Source organism: Arabidopsis lyrata (assembly GCF_000004255.2).
Source record: "Arabidopsis lyrata subsp. lyrata unplaced genomic scaffold ARALYscaffold_8, whole genome shotgun sequence".
Lineage (NCBI taxonomy): Eukaryota > Viridiplantae > Streptophyta > Magnoliopsida > Brassicales > Brassicaceae > Arabidopsis > Arabidopsis lyrata.
In genome coordinates this window covers 12,530,449-12,545,603 of record NW_003302548.1, presented here as the reverse complement: position 1 = coordinate 12,545,603, position 15,155 = coordinate 12,530,449, and the positions used below count along the sequence as shown (strand labels likewise).

Here is a 15,155-nt window from a genome sequence, read left to right as displayed (position 1 = left end):
ATTATTCAGCGTATCTATTGTTTATTTGCCTCCTTAACAAATAATTGTGAAGTTTTTAGAGATATTGTGAATGGTATTACGGTTAAACCATTATCACAAAATCGTTGGGAGAGCCGCGTTAAAAGCGTTAAAGCAATACGATTTCAAGCTCCACAGACTCGAGATGCTTTATTTAAAACAGTGATAATCCGAAAACAAGAAGCGATGCAGAGTCTCTTGCAATGAGCGAAATCCATGGAATTGGGTGTTTTGAGTTTTTGTTTGGGATGATTATTTGGTATGAACTCTTGTTTGTTGTTAACAAAGTAAGCAAGATCCTCCAATCGGAAGATTTGGATATTGATATTGCTATTGCTCAACTCCAATGTCTTGTTTCTTTTTTTAGAAACTATAGAGATACATGATTTCAAGCAGCAAAGTTAGAAGCTGAACGCATTGCTGTAGATATGAATATTGATCCTGTATTTTCGGTGAAAGCAAAGCGTCTTAGTAAAAGGAAACGATCCCATGATGAAGAGGCTGAAAAAGTTGGGGAAGATGTAATATTGACAGCAGAAGAAGATTTCAGAATCAACTACTTCCTCAAAATCGTTGATCAAGGTTTGGTTTCTTTTGAAACAAGGTTTGAACAACTTCAAAGTTATGAAAATACTTTTGGATTTTTGTTTGACTTGAAGAAGCTGAAGTTAGCGGACGAGGAGAAGTTGATGGCTTCTTGTGTCAATCTTGAAGTTTTTCTGAAGCATGATACTCATTCTGATATTGATGGTAATGATCTATTTTTGGAGCTAAAGCTTTTAAGAGGGGTTTTACCTAAAGAGATTAAAAAGTTTGTTGAGGTCTTGGATTTTTTGAAAAAGATGGGAAGTTGTTATCCAAATACATGGACTGCCTATCACATAATGATGACGATTCCCGTTTCTATTGCTTCTGCGGAAAGAAGTTTCTCAAAGTTGAAACTCATAAAATCTTATTTAAGATCGACTATGTCACAAGAGAGGCTGAATGGATTGTCGATGATGTCCATTGAAAGGAGTTTGGCGGAAAAACTTGACTATGAAAACTTGATGGATGAGTTTGCAAGTACAAATGCAAGGAGAATCATATTCACAAGGAAAAAAATTTGTAGTGATCTCTGATGTTTTACAATGTTTAGGCTTTCGTTAAACATATCCAGTTTTATGTTTGGTTTAATCAAAAAAAAATTATTTTATAAACATGTGTAAAGTGGCCTTTTTTTCCATCGCTTGTAGTCTTATAAAACATAGGGACGGCTCTGCATACTCGTTTATTTTTTCTTCGCTAATGTTTTGTAATCTTAACTTAAAATATGAGTAGATATTAATATAGTGAATTAACTAATGGTTTGAGTTGATTATTCTCATTAATATCAATCTAAATAGTATAATACATATGATGAGGAGTACTTAAGAAGAGTTTCAGCATCAAGTTCTTGAGGTTTATATAATCCCAACATTATCATCTATAAAATTGGGTTACGACGCAAATTGTTTCAAGATTGTATGAATGATACATTGCTGAGATTCTTGAGAAGGTTGGTAGAAAAAAGTATTTTAACACTAAAAGTTATTGATGATTGCATGAGTGAATGATAAGAAAATTTAAAATTATATTTATTGAAACATAATATTAAATAAAACAAAACGAAAAAACCAAAAAAAATCGCGGCATAGCGCGAGTTATCACCTAGTATTAGAATGATAATATTCAGGATGAAACCTACTTAAAAAAAAAGGATCAACTCCTATAAACATCCAAAAAACTAGTTAGAGACAAAAACTTATGAACAGAAACATCATTGAGCTAAAGAGGAAAGTCTATCATCTTAAAAAACCCTATGAAGCCATTGAAGATGCCCCGCAGCCACATAGTCATGAAATCTTGTATCAGATGTAATACTTTACGTAATGAGAGAAGTACCTTGGCATTAACACTTTCCACCTCCAATTTCCAGTCTTCTAGCTTATCCGAAAAATGGTTAATCTGCACCACCTGGTTAGAGAAAGATGATCATGCTTTAGGTCTAGCCATCGCACCAAAAACATCGTGCGCTTGAGCAACAAGAATAACCCTCCTCATTTTGGGATTAAACATAGTATCCATGGCCCAAGTCAAACACATAAGCATGATCTCTTTCTTGTTCTTCAGACCTCAAAAAACTTTTCTACTATACGCAATAACCTGACCATCCTCCCCTCTAACCACCCACGCTCCTCCCCCAAACCTATTCTTATTAGACAAGGCAGTGTTACACTTTACCCACTGTGCCGACGGATGAACCCATGACTTTTCCTTTGACAAGGTATCCAAACCAGCTTCCTCCTCTGCCCTAAGTGACACATCATGTGCTACAAACCACTAATCCACATCTTCCCAAATTTTCCCCATAGAATCTTGTGGATTGAAACAAAATTTTTTAACGAAAAACTTGTTTCTATTTGTTCAAAGTCTCCATAAGATCCACGGAAAACTCTTTTTGGTCCTAAGATCCTACCTATTATCCAAATGGATTTCATAAAGAAATCGGAAATTTATAAAAAAAAAAAGAACTCATCTCAAAACCACCTCTTGACGAAGGAACTCCAGATAAACCCACACCTCTCTAGCCATATAGCAATTAAAGAGCACATGATTGATGGATTCTGGTTCTTGCCACAGGCTTGACATCAGTCTTCATTCTCATCTTAGCAAACTGCTCACCCATAGAGAGAGCACCACTCAAAGCTCTCCATAAAAATATTCTGATCTTATACAAAATTTATAAAGAACAAATATTTTCTTTCAACTTATTATGAGATGGTAACATTCTGGCATGTTGCAAAAACTCAGAATTTTTTACTTTGCAAGCCAAATCATAACCAGACTTAACAGTATAATCTCCACTCTTAGTGCTTTCCCAACAATAGAAGTCATCTCTATCAACAGTCGGCTTTTGCACCAAAATTAGAGAAATATATATCATTGGGGAAAAATGTTTCTCTAACTCGTCTTTATTCCAACCCCTTGCGCACTGTCAATCAACATCTCCACTTTCATCTCATAATTAATGATTGCATTTTTGCTGAAGGGAGCTCTCATCCCATTGTCATAGACCCAAGAATCCATCCAAACACTTAGAAATTTCCTATTACCAACCATTTTCCTAAAACCTTTGATTAATAGTTCTCTTCCTTGAACAATGCTCCTCTAGCCAAAGGAAGGCCTTGTCCCAATGTCAGCCTCTAAAATTTCATCAGCCTCAAAATATCTGCTATTCAAAACTTTAGTAAATAAACATTCCGGGTCTTGGACACACCTCCAGGCTTGTTTAGCCAGCAATGCTTGATTAAAATATGTAATATCTTTAAACTCCAATCCACCATCTTCTTTAAATCCTCTAGTGCCATGAAATCAACCATGGCACTAGTCAGATTACCACACGTCGTCTTAGCTAGTTTGAAACAGGACATGACATACACATGCATGGCCATAGCCACCGCCTTCAACAAAATCTCCTTACCACCCTTCAATAGGGATCTCGGAAACCATCCAGAAAAACAAGATTTTAGCCTGTCTTTAATGAAATCAAACATATCTATTTTAGAATCAGAAAAACACTCAGGCAAACCCAGATAAGTACCAGCACCCTTTTCCTTGAAAATAGGCATGGGCAATCGGCGTGAACCGTTTAAACCGAACCGAGGAAACCGAAACATTCGGTTATCGGCGCCTAAGCTTTGAGGGAGATCAAACCGAATGGTATAATTAATTTAGTAGCTCGATTATTGATTCGGTTTGGTTTGGTGGTCATGGCCTATAATGTTTTGGTCTTGCTTAATGTCTGTAAACTTGATGATTTCTCAAATGTATGAACATTTTTTGTCTGTTTTAGTCTGGTTCGGTTTAAAATAACCGAATAAGATTTTTTTCGGTTTAATTCGGAAGATCAAATAAATCAAAAAACCGACCCGAATAACCTGTAAACCGTTTGACCCGAACCGAACATTTATTCGGACATAATTCGGCGTATTTTCTATATAACCGAACAACTAGAAAACCGAACAGACCGAACCGAATAACCCGAAAGAACCGAGTGCCCAGGCCTACATGAAAATACCTAGCTGAGCTTTGATAGACTCTTTATGCACCTCCTCCACATTTTCCCCAAAAGTGAGAGAGGACTTTTCAAAGTTGATCTTTTGGACAGTAGCATCCCCATACATTTTGAATATCAATTGATCTTTTGGACAGTAGCATCCCCATACATTTTGAATATCGACTTGATGACACTTACTTGATTAGCACCTGTTTTACAAAGGAACAAACTATCATCAACAAAAAGTAAGTGATGAATAGCCGGACCCTCACTGGAAAACTGAATACCATTCATAATGCCTTCTCTTTCAGACATATTCATAAGATGTGTCAACGCTTCTAGTACACAAAACAAACAGAAAGGGAGATAAAGGATCTCCCTATCTTAACCCTTTTTTAGGTTTAATCATCCCAAGGTTGACCATTAATAAGAACCGAGAAAGAGACAGAGGTAACACAAAACATGATCCAACTAACCCACTTCGAATGAAAACCCATCGCATTAAGGCGAGATACGATCACTCCACCCTATCATATGCCTTGAACATATCAGACTTGATTTCTATTAACTCCTTAGAGATATGAGCATGAGTTCTTAGACCATGAACTACAAGCAATCAAGATGTTATATGAGATTAATCTTTCAGCTACAAAAGCAAACTAATTAGCGAGACAATATCCCCCGGCCAAGGTTGCAATCTACTAATCAACACCTTTGAGATGGTTTTATACAAGATAGAACACATGCTAATAGGCCTCAGATCAAACATCTTATCCGGGTTAACTACTTTAGGCAATAAACAGAGCTGAGTATATTCCACTCAATGGGTGTAGACATCATGTTCAATGGCCTTATTTTTTTTGTTTTTAATTAACAATCCTCAACGAATCCTTTCATTTTTGACATATTTTCAACGCTGCTCCCAAAACTGTTTGGCTCTAATGCTTTCCTCTCCTAAGGAATTACTTGCTTCACCTTCCATATTTTATCTTGTTTCACATATTTTTTCAAAAATTTAAACCTTAAATATAAACATATCTTGAAAATCATTATGTCTACAAAAATATTAATCTACATTAAGACATATTAAAAAATGTGTGTCTGGAGGAAGAATCAAAACTTCGTGTGAACCTTTATATCTATACGATCACCTTAAATTTTTTAATGAACTTTGTTTTCAGAAGTGTTTCATTTCTAAATTTGGTTATTTTTATTTCACTTTAAATTAATACAACTTTCAAATTGATAAAATTGATTTTTTTTTAAATGATTAAATTATTGTAGAGTATTTAATTTTAAAACCAAGTAAATATATCGTCAAGTTCCAACAAATCTTACCGAATTTATAGCTAAAATAATTATAAATCGACGGATATGTTTTGTTCTTCAAAATAATTGAGTCGATTAAATTCAAACAAAAGAGAATGAAAACTTATTAAAAAATTGAAAGTTGTAAGGGAAGCACTAATAATATTTCATATTCAATACTATATTTTTTAAACAAACAACTTAGCACGTCCTCTAATATGTTTGGAAGTGCCACACACGAACCCAAGTTGCCAAGATAATATAATATTTACATACAAAGAAAGACTATATAAAGGGTGTTCATGTTCAAGTATATCATAACAAAAACAAAGAAATAAAAGAAGTGGTAAGATCCTCAAGAACGATGGGGTTAGGGCATCTTTTGGTTTATGTCGTGGTCCTAAGTGCCATTGCAGCTACAGTGACATCGTACCCTTACTCATCTCCTCAAACACCACAATACAATTCTCCAAGCCATGAACACAAATCATCATATCCACCTAAAAAGTATTCCCCATACTACTCAGCATCACCACCACCTTCACCACAATATCGAAGACAAGGCCCTAAGTACACGCCACATCCAAAACCATACCTCTACAGTTCCCCACCTCCTCCATACTACTCTCCTTCTCCAAAGATTGAGTACAAGTCCCCACCACCACCGTACGTTTACAGCTCCCCACCTCCTCCATACTACTCTCCTTCTCCAAAGGTTGAGTACAAGTCCCCACCACCGCCGTACGTCTACAGCTCCCCACCTCCTCCATACTACTCTCCTTCTCCAAAGGTTGAGTACAAGTCCCCACCACCGCCGTACGTCTACAGCTCTCCACCTCCTCCATACTACTCTCCTTCTCCAAAGGTGGAGTACAAGTCCCCACCACCGCCGTACGTTTACAGCTCCCCACCTCCTCCATACTACTCTCCTTCTCCAAAGGTTGAGTACAAGTCCCCACCACCACCGTACGTCTACAACTCCCCACCTCCTCCATACTACTCTCCTTCCCCTAAGGTCAATTACAAATCTCCCCCACCACCGTATGTCTACAAGACACCCTACTATTGATACTGAATTGTTTCATTATCAAGAAACATGATTCCAATATTTGTTTTTTATTATTATTTTTTTCTCTTGATTCTTCTGAATTTTTTTTCTTTTGATCAATTATATCTTTAATTTTTTATTTGATAAATAAAGTTGGTATCTTTTTACATACACTTTTGTTTTGTTTATAATTTGTTTGAATTGGCTCAAAATTTTTAATAATTTTTTTTTTATCCATTGATTAAAAATATTTTGGTTAGGATATAAAGCTAGTTTATATCAGAAAACTATTAAAAACTTATATATAAGATATATAAGCTCTTTCGTAGTTCAAAGCAACCAAGAAACAATGAAACTAAACGTATTGAAGATTCTCTTTTGGTAAATCTTTAAATCCAATTACGATCATCGCTAAATCGAAGCAAATTCGTCCCAAATAAACTGTTACTGTTTGACGGAGTTGCATATATGTCGCATATGTGAGACTATTTTGCGACTAAAGCGAGTGACTTGATAAAGCGTCTCTGAATCGTCATATTTTTTTGTATAATTTATGACCAAAATTCCGTAGTCGTAAAAATATATCAACATATATAGTCGTGGATAGGTGACCACTTTCTGACCCGACAGTTGGGTCGTAAATATGCGATGAATGTACCTCTGTTTTTGACGTAGTTGTATAGAATGGTCTACGCAGGTTTTCTTGTATATATCTAAAGATGGGTTTTGTATTATTCTAATGAATTATACGTTAGTTTTCAAATGTAGGGTAAAAGACAAACTCTCCTATGCCAAAAATGATGTAGTGCGTCCTTATGGAAAGAACGAAACTCTCAATCTCTCATCTCAAGGTTTACAATTTTATTACACAATAATATAAGTTCACCATATATCAAGGAAAAGTTCTTCGGTATCATTTCTCGCTCCTCTTCTTATGCAGCTATAATTGTTGCTATCTTTCTCTCTGGTTAAAAAAATTTATTTTATTGATACAAATATGTAAACTTCTTGACTGTGTAACTCCAATATCTCTCTTCCTCTATAATTCTTGACCCATAATTAATCTACATTAAGAATTTTATATAATACATATTAATAAACTGTGGTAAGAGGACGAATCGAATCTTCACTTGAACTTGTATATGAACTTTTGTTTCAGAAATTTTGAGTATTTCTCTTCTAAATTTGGTTATTTTATTTCACTTTGAATTATCGGAACTTTCAAATTGATAAAACTATAGTAAATTATTTAGTTTTAAAACCAAGTAAATCGTCCAAGTTCCAAAAAATTTTACGGAATACATTTATTAATTATAAAACAAAGATATTCTCTATGGCTAAAACGACGAATGTGTTTTATTCTTCAAAATAATTAAGTCGATAAAATTCAAACAAAAGAATACGAAAACGTATTAAAAAAAATTCCAACGTTGAAAGATAATCTAATAATATTTCATATTCACCACGAATCACTACTTTTCAAACAAACAACTTAGCACGTCCTCTAATATGTTGAGAAGATAATATAATATTTACACATAACTAAAGACTATATAAAGGATGTTCATGTTCAAGTATATCATAACCAAACAAAGAAATCAAAAGAGCAGGGATGAGATCTTCAAGAATGATGGGGTTAGGGTATTTTTTGGTTTATTTCTTGGTCCTAAGTGCCATTGCGGCTACAGTGACATCATACTCTTACTCATCCCCTCAAACCCCCAATTCTCTACCACCACCATATGTCTACAACTCCCCATCTCCACCGTACTACTCTCTTTCTCCAAAGGTTGGCTACAAGTCTTCACCACCACCACCGTATGTTTACAGTTCCTCACGTTCCACCGTACTACTCTCATTCCCCAAAAGTTGACTACAATTCTCCACCACTACCATACGTCTACAGCTCCCCACCACCACCGTACTTCTCTCCTTCTCTAAAGGTTCACTATAAGTCTCTACCACCATCATACGTCTACAACTCCCCACCTCCACCGTACTGCTCTCCTTCTCCAAAGGTGGAAAACAAGTCTCCACCACTACCTTACGTCTACAGCTCCCCACCACCACAATACAACTCTCCTTCTCCAAAAGCTGACTACAAATATCCACCACCACCGTATGTCTACAACTCCCCACCACCACCATACTACTCTCCTTCTCCGAAGGTCGACTACAAGTCCCCACCACCACCGTACCTCTACAGCTCCCCACCTCCACCGTACTACTCTCCTTCTCCAAAGGTTGACTACAAGTCCCCACCACCACCATATGTTTACAGCTCCCCACCTCCACCGTACTACTCTCCATATCCAAAGGTTGACTACAAGTCTCCACCACCACCTTACGTCTACAGCTCCCCACCACCACCTTACTACTCTCCTTCTCCAAAGGTTAACTACAAGTCTTCACCACCACCTTACGTCTATAGCTCTCCACCACCACCATACGTGTATAGCTCCCCACCTCCTCCATACTACTCTCCTTTTCCAAAGGTTGAGTACAAGTCTCCACCACCACCTTATGTCTACAAGACGCCCTACTATTGATATTGAATTATTTCATTAACAAGAACCATGATTGCATTAATTTCATTTTATGATTTTTTTCTCTTGATTCTTTATTGCACTTTTGTTCAACTTGTTAAGCTTTCTATTTGACCAATCAAATTTGGCTATCTTTTTATATGAACTTCTTGTTGATATTTTGTTTGAATTGGCTCGAAATTTCTAATAAATATTTTTCGCTATCCAATGTTTAAAATTATTTTGGTTAGGATATATAGCTAGTTTATATCAGAATACCATTTAGAACTTATGTATATAGTTTCTTTCGTTATTTTCTCGATTCCTCGTCTTCTCACTTATAAGTTATAATAATATATAAAATACATGAAAAGTGAAGATGGCCAGAAGAGGAGGCATTAATTAGTCAGTCACCGGACAGGCAGCGTAAGCAGTTGCAAAGGAAGCCAAACCCTTGAGAGAGTATTGTTTGTTGCGGTTCATATATATCCCATGCTTGCATATATATAACATATCCTAAGCTCTTCACCTGAAAATATGCATGCAGTGTTACCACTGAAGTGAAATAAATGCACACAAGATTCAAGTGAAATGCTAATTAGAAATCTCTGTTTTAAGTATTCAAAGACGAAACCTTCCTCGACATACCTTTGCATCTACATTCTGCAACCTTATTATGTGTGCATTGGGATCTGTGGACATTTACACTAAGCATCACTTTATTGTTCACAAAATAGGTGAATTTATTTGTGTGGCGTGTAATACAAAGTTGTACCGGCATAATAGATCATATGACTCATCATCTATTAGAAAAATCCAGGCAAATTACAAACAACAAACGAAAAAAAAAAATCGACATAACAACTTTGGAATTAGTCTCTTTTTTTTTCTCTTACAATTACATTTAACAATTGCAATTACAACGTATGTTTTTCAAAATTTGGGAAAGATTGGTAATAGCAAGTACTACTTTTAGAAATATAGATTTCTTTTGTATGTAAGTGTTTGGTCGGATTTTGCATCCTCCGGGGGGTTAAAACAATTTTTGGCTTGGAATAGCCAGCAAGCACAAGGTGAGAGACTCGTCCATTAGAGAGTGCCAATGTAATTTAATCCAAGTGCTCTTCTCGAGTAGTTGCCATCGTGCTTGGACTACCTACCTTTGTATATACCTCCGGTACGGTAGGAGTTCCGGAGAAAAATCGGTTTGTCCTTCTTAGGGCTGTTTGATGCTCTAGTCCAAAATCGTGGCCTTTGACAAAAATTTCTAGTAAAATCTTTCAAAGAAGACGTGTTGTGACTAATTGTTACAAAGCACACAACGAATGCTGAAAAAAATAGCATTACCTAACGCAGTGAAATCCTCTGCAACAACTTCCACATGTTATTTTCATTCTCTTATATCTTCATGTAAAAGCCACCATAATGGGCAAATCAATCATCCATGAAAAACTTGAACCTAAAAGAATAAAGTGAAATGAACCAAACGATACACAGAGTTTCCGGTTCAGAGCTGACGACGCTTCTCAGCTCAGGTGGTTCTGTCTTTGAGATCTTTGCCGCTTTGCTAGTATTGCATCTGGCCTACCAAAGAATTAGAGCAAGCATCAAAGTCTACTTACTTGATTTCACTTGTTACCGAGCACCTGACTCAAACCGCGTCCCAATGTCAACTCTTATCGAAACCATCTACCTCGATGACAAGCTTGATCAAGAGAGTATTGACTTCCAAGCCCGGATTCTTGAGAGGTCCTGGTTAAGTAACCAAACCAGCATTCCTCCTTCCTTGATGGAAATACCCCTCAAGAAATCTCTCTCCTCGGTCAAAATCGAAACCATGACCACTATCTTCACCTCTGTTGAGGATCTCCTGAAGAAAAACAAACTAAGCCCAAGAAGCATAGACATACTGATAACAAATTGCAGTTTGCATTCTCCTTCACCGTCTTTAAGTGCAATGGTGATCAACAAATTCCACATGAGAAGCAATATCAAGAGCTTTAACCTGTCCGGGATGGGTTGTGCGGCTGGGATTCTATCAGTCGGTTTGGCTAATGACTTGCTAAAGGTTCACCAAGGCTCCTTGGCTCTTATTGTAAGCACTGAAGCGCTGAACACACATTGGTACATTGGCAAAGACAGATCTATGCTTCTTACCAACTGTCTCTTCCGAATGGGAGCAGCTGCAGTACTGATGTCGAGCAATGATCATGACAGAGACAATGCAAAGTATGAGCTCTTGCATGTTGTCAGGAAAAATAAAGCGAAAGATGATCAAGCTTACCGATGTATCTATCAAGACATAGACTCTGATGAAAAGCAAGGGGTGTCGATAACCAAAGATGTAATCAGCGTTGCTGGAGATATGCTGAAGATGAATCTAACTTCTCTGGGACCTTTGGTATTACCTTACCTAGAGCAATTCCAATATGTGATACGACAGATTCTTTGCAAGAAACTAAAGATCTATGAGTCGAGTTCTTCTTATACACCAAACTTCAAGACAGCGTTTGAGCATTTCTGCATTCATACAGGAGGAAGAGCTGTTATTCAAGCAATGGAGATGAACCTGAACTTGACAAAAGTAGACATCGAGCCATCAAAGATGACTCTTCATAGGTTTGGGAATACTTCTTCGTCATCCATTTGGTACGCTCTCTCTTACTTGGAAGCAAAAAGGAGAATGAAAAAAGGCGATAGGGTCTTGCAGATTGCATTTGGAAGTGGGTTCAAGTGTAACAGTGCGGTGTGGAGATGCATCCGAGAAGTGGAGCCCAATACAGAAAACAAATGGCTCGACTTTATCGACTCATATCCTGTAGACGTACCTGACTCTACGAATATCAGAACAGGCTAGCACGTGCAAGTAAAAATCCTTGAAGATAGAACTCAGGAGGGTTGTGAGTTATTAGTTCAATTCATTCACAATGTACACAAAGACCACTTTCACAGGTTTTGTAATGTTGTTTGGTCTCATTTTCACCCTCTAAGACATATAAATTTGATATTTTACTTTTCACATGATCCATGTTTATAATCTAGCTGAAACCATAGCATTTGAATTTTTGACATAATATATGACCACGAACCGAGAAATATTGAACCAAAAAGTTCTAACCGTAAAGCAAAAATATCTACCATGACCACCGATTTCCGCTAAAATCATCAATAGAGCTAGATTTGATTGAAACAAATCAAAGCCTTGTTGTCATATTAACAAGTAATAGAATGCTGCATCTTCTAAAGAGCATTGTTGGACTCAACTTTTTTCATTAACCATAATATGAGTATAGCAACAGGGTACCTCTGTTGTCATCTTTGTTGTTCTCAATATTCTCCTAGGAATTATCATCTCCAACTCTATATGCAACAAACAAAAGAGATTATAGCTACCCTCCTTGCATACATTACTGTTTATACGGTCAGCCGAAGAACCTCTGGAACATCAAAATCTGGCAGGTCTTCAGCGAATGTTGGACAGTTTTGAACTGGTATCATATCGGTATTTGCCTGTGTTGTGTCAAACAAACAAAGTATTTAACATCAATGATTGTTGTGTGACCATAAGAAAACCTAACACTAGCATTTGCCATAAAATATGTATGGGTTCTACGTTTTGTATGGGGGACATAGAGGTTCTATGTTTAAGGCTATGTTAAAGATTTTCACTTATCAATAAGGCTTCACATGTTAAGATCTTCAAGATTGGTCAATACGCCTTCTAATTGTGGAGGAGCTTAGTAAACATGATACGTGGGGATCACAAGTATGAAGTAAATGACAGAATCCAAAACATAAATGTGGAGGGAAAGTAAAAGCTGTTACCTGTCAACAAATCCACGATCATGAAGTTCGTTGCAGTGAGGGGTTGGTATCTTCTTGTTCCACCGCCGTTTTTGGAGCTCAATACGACAAGACTGGAAAAGAAAGTGTCTGTACTCTTTGATCACGTTGCCCTCAAGGTTGGCTCGAGCAGAGCTACCAAGCGGAAACTTCTCATCAAAGGCTGATGCTGATCTAACATAAAAGCTAATCTCCATATTCTGTGTCATCTTTAATATCTGATAAGACTGGTTCTTGTGCAGAGAATAGTCCGGCTCAGAAAAGGGTAGATAAGCCAGCAACAAAAGCAGAAAGAATGGTAGAATCTGAATAATCGTCAAACAGCTTGGTCCAGCCACATTAGGCTCCTCCTCTCGGAATTGGTTACGTGCTTGTCTAGACCTATAAGCACGAGAATCACGGAACATGTCTCGTTGTTGACCAAAAAACGCCCTGAATATCTCATCAGGATCAAACTCATCATCAAAAAAATCATTCCGCGTGTTATATGTCCTCCTCGGCCTACGACTCCGCCTCTGAACATGATCAAACTCATCAACAATCCCCACCTGATCATACTGGCTTCTCGAGTTACCATCACTCAAACAAGTAAACGCTTTCGAAACTTTCTTAAACGCCTCCTCTGAACCAGGAGCCTTGTTCTTATCCGGATGAACTTTCAAAGACAACTTCCTATAAGCTTTTCTAATCTCATCAACCGAACAATTCTTTTCCAAACCCAAAATCGCATAATAATCGTTGTTCCTCTTAATATTCCTAACCAACTCCACATTTTCCTCAGTATACTTCATTTTCCCAGTCTCAAGCTTATCATCATCATCACCATCCACAGTTTTAAGCTTCTCACTAACAGACGAATTCCTCGAAATTGAATCCAGATTGTCACAAGCAGCAATAAGTTCATCAACAGAGAGACTTGGATTAAGCCGTTTCGCCATCTTGATAAATTTCAACGCTCGTTCTTTATCACCAGAAGCAATGGCGTCTTCGGCGATTCTCAAACAACGAGACGCATCATCCTTATTACCATCCATAACTCTTCAAATCCCTAATTCTTCTACACTTCGATTTCACAACCTTACACGAATTCAACAACAAAAGAGGCTAAATCAGAACTGTTTTATAAACCCTAACCAAATCGAAATCGAGCTTCAATTTTGAAATTCCGCGGACTAATAAAAAAAAGTGGAAGATTTAGGAAAAGTACCAATTCAGACGACGAGAGTTCTCGTCGCCATGGTTGAGAGTTTTGTCGTCGTAGGTGATGATGACGAGCCAGAGAGAGGGTAAAATTTTGAGTCTGATTTAATCCATTTTAATTTTAAACCTAACGTTAATCAAATATTAACATCTGCTTAACACTAGTACTAATTTAACGGATGGTTAAGAAATCGTGTAAGCAAGCAAAACAATTGCGTTGTCGAAATGCTAAAAATTCCCGAATTCGACTGAGGTAAACTCTATAGTCTTATCAATAGAAAAAAGAGAAATCGAAGAAATGAGACCATTTTAGAGAGCAAAAGTGATTATAAACTTTTTTAATCCTGTATGGCTTTTTTTTTTTTTTTTTTTTTTTTTTTTTTTTTTTTTTTGGCAACCGCGTTATTAGATTGCTTAGATAAGCCAATGTCGTGGAAAGTTGTTTACATAGGTGATAAGTTGCGGCTGGGTTTGAACATTTCGAGCCAGTTTATCCGCTTTCACATTCGCATTTAGAAAAACTAAAGATAATGAGAACACGTCGAACTCTTAACATGTATGGCTTTTAGAATATGAATTTTAACTTTATACTTTTATATCTTTACTGAGAATTTTTATTTTATTCTTAATATCAATGGCGTTGATGTAAGATTGACAAAGTTTAATGTTAGTTTTATAGATATACTTCCAGATTAATATTGGTACGATAGTAATGGCTGAATTATTGAATTTAGAACTTGATCGGTTCTCCCGCTTCTATCCGGAAAGATTGTGGTTGCTATAGTTTAAAACCAATCATAAAAATCGTTTTAAACCTTCGGAATAGCTTTAAACTGCTCGGAATCTCTTTGTACTGCTCGAAATTGCTGAATTTCAAAAGTTTTTTCCCACAAGCATTTGCGATTGCGAACCACAGCATGTGACCAAAAAATCATATGAACAACAAATAATTAAAGGGAAAAAACCCGAAAAATACTCATCTATTTTTTATTTGGACGTTTAACACCATACTTTTTTGTTGGAAGAAAAATACCTCATTTAATTATACTCCGTCGAAACATACATTATCTTTAAATTATTGGTAAATTCAAACCTCTGATTTAACGGTCGTTAACGGACGTTACAGTATCAGTAA

The 15,155-nt window shown here is 36.6% G+C and overlaps 3 protein-coding genes and 1 pseudogene across 3 annotated transcripts; 3 read left to right on the top strand and 1 right to left on the bottom strand.

Moving 5' to 3' along the window:
* Positions 1–446: 446 nt before the first annotated feature.
* On the top strand, positions 447–1,167 carry LOC110225777. Its single transcript, XM_021015754.1, has 2 exons — positions 447–1,083; positions 1,157–1,167. Exons 1-2 carry the CDS (start codon positions 447–449, stop codon positions 1,165–1,167), a joined length of 648 nt encoding a protein of 215 aa, XP_020871413.1.
* A 4,507-nt stretch (positions 1,168–5,674) lies between these two features.
* LOC9300031 lies at positions 5,675–9,156 on the top strand (annotated as a pseudogene).
* Positions 9,157–10,247: 1,091 nt separating this feature from the next.
* On the top strand, positions 10,248–11,994 carry LOC9300030 (probable 3-ketoacyl-CoA synthase 21). The gene has a single exon (XM_002865655.2). The coding sequence runs from the start codon at positions 10,455–10,457 to the stop codon at positions 11,832–11,834; it is 1,380 nt and encodes a 459-aa protein (XP_002865701.1). The 5' UTR covers positions 10,248–10,454; the 3' UTR covers positions 11,835–11,994.
* Positions 11,995–12,127: 133 nt separating this feature from the next.
* LOC9300029 (chaperone protein dnaJ 49) lies at positions 12,128–14,144 on the bottom strand. The gene is made up of 3 exons (XM_021010340.1): positions 14,028–14,144; positions 12,803–13,897; positions 12,128–12,487 (listed from the first exon to the last, which is right to left on the bottom strand). The coding sequence occupies exons 2-3, from the start codon at positions 13,852–13,854 to the stop codon at positions 12,472–12,474; spliced, it is 1,068 nt and encodes a 355-aa protein (XP_020865999.1). The 5' UTR covers positions 13,855–13,897; positions 14,028–14,144; the 3' UTR covers positions 12,128–12,471.
* Between the last annotated feature and the right edge of the window lie 1,011 nt (positions 14,145–15,155).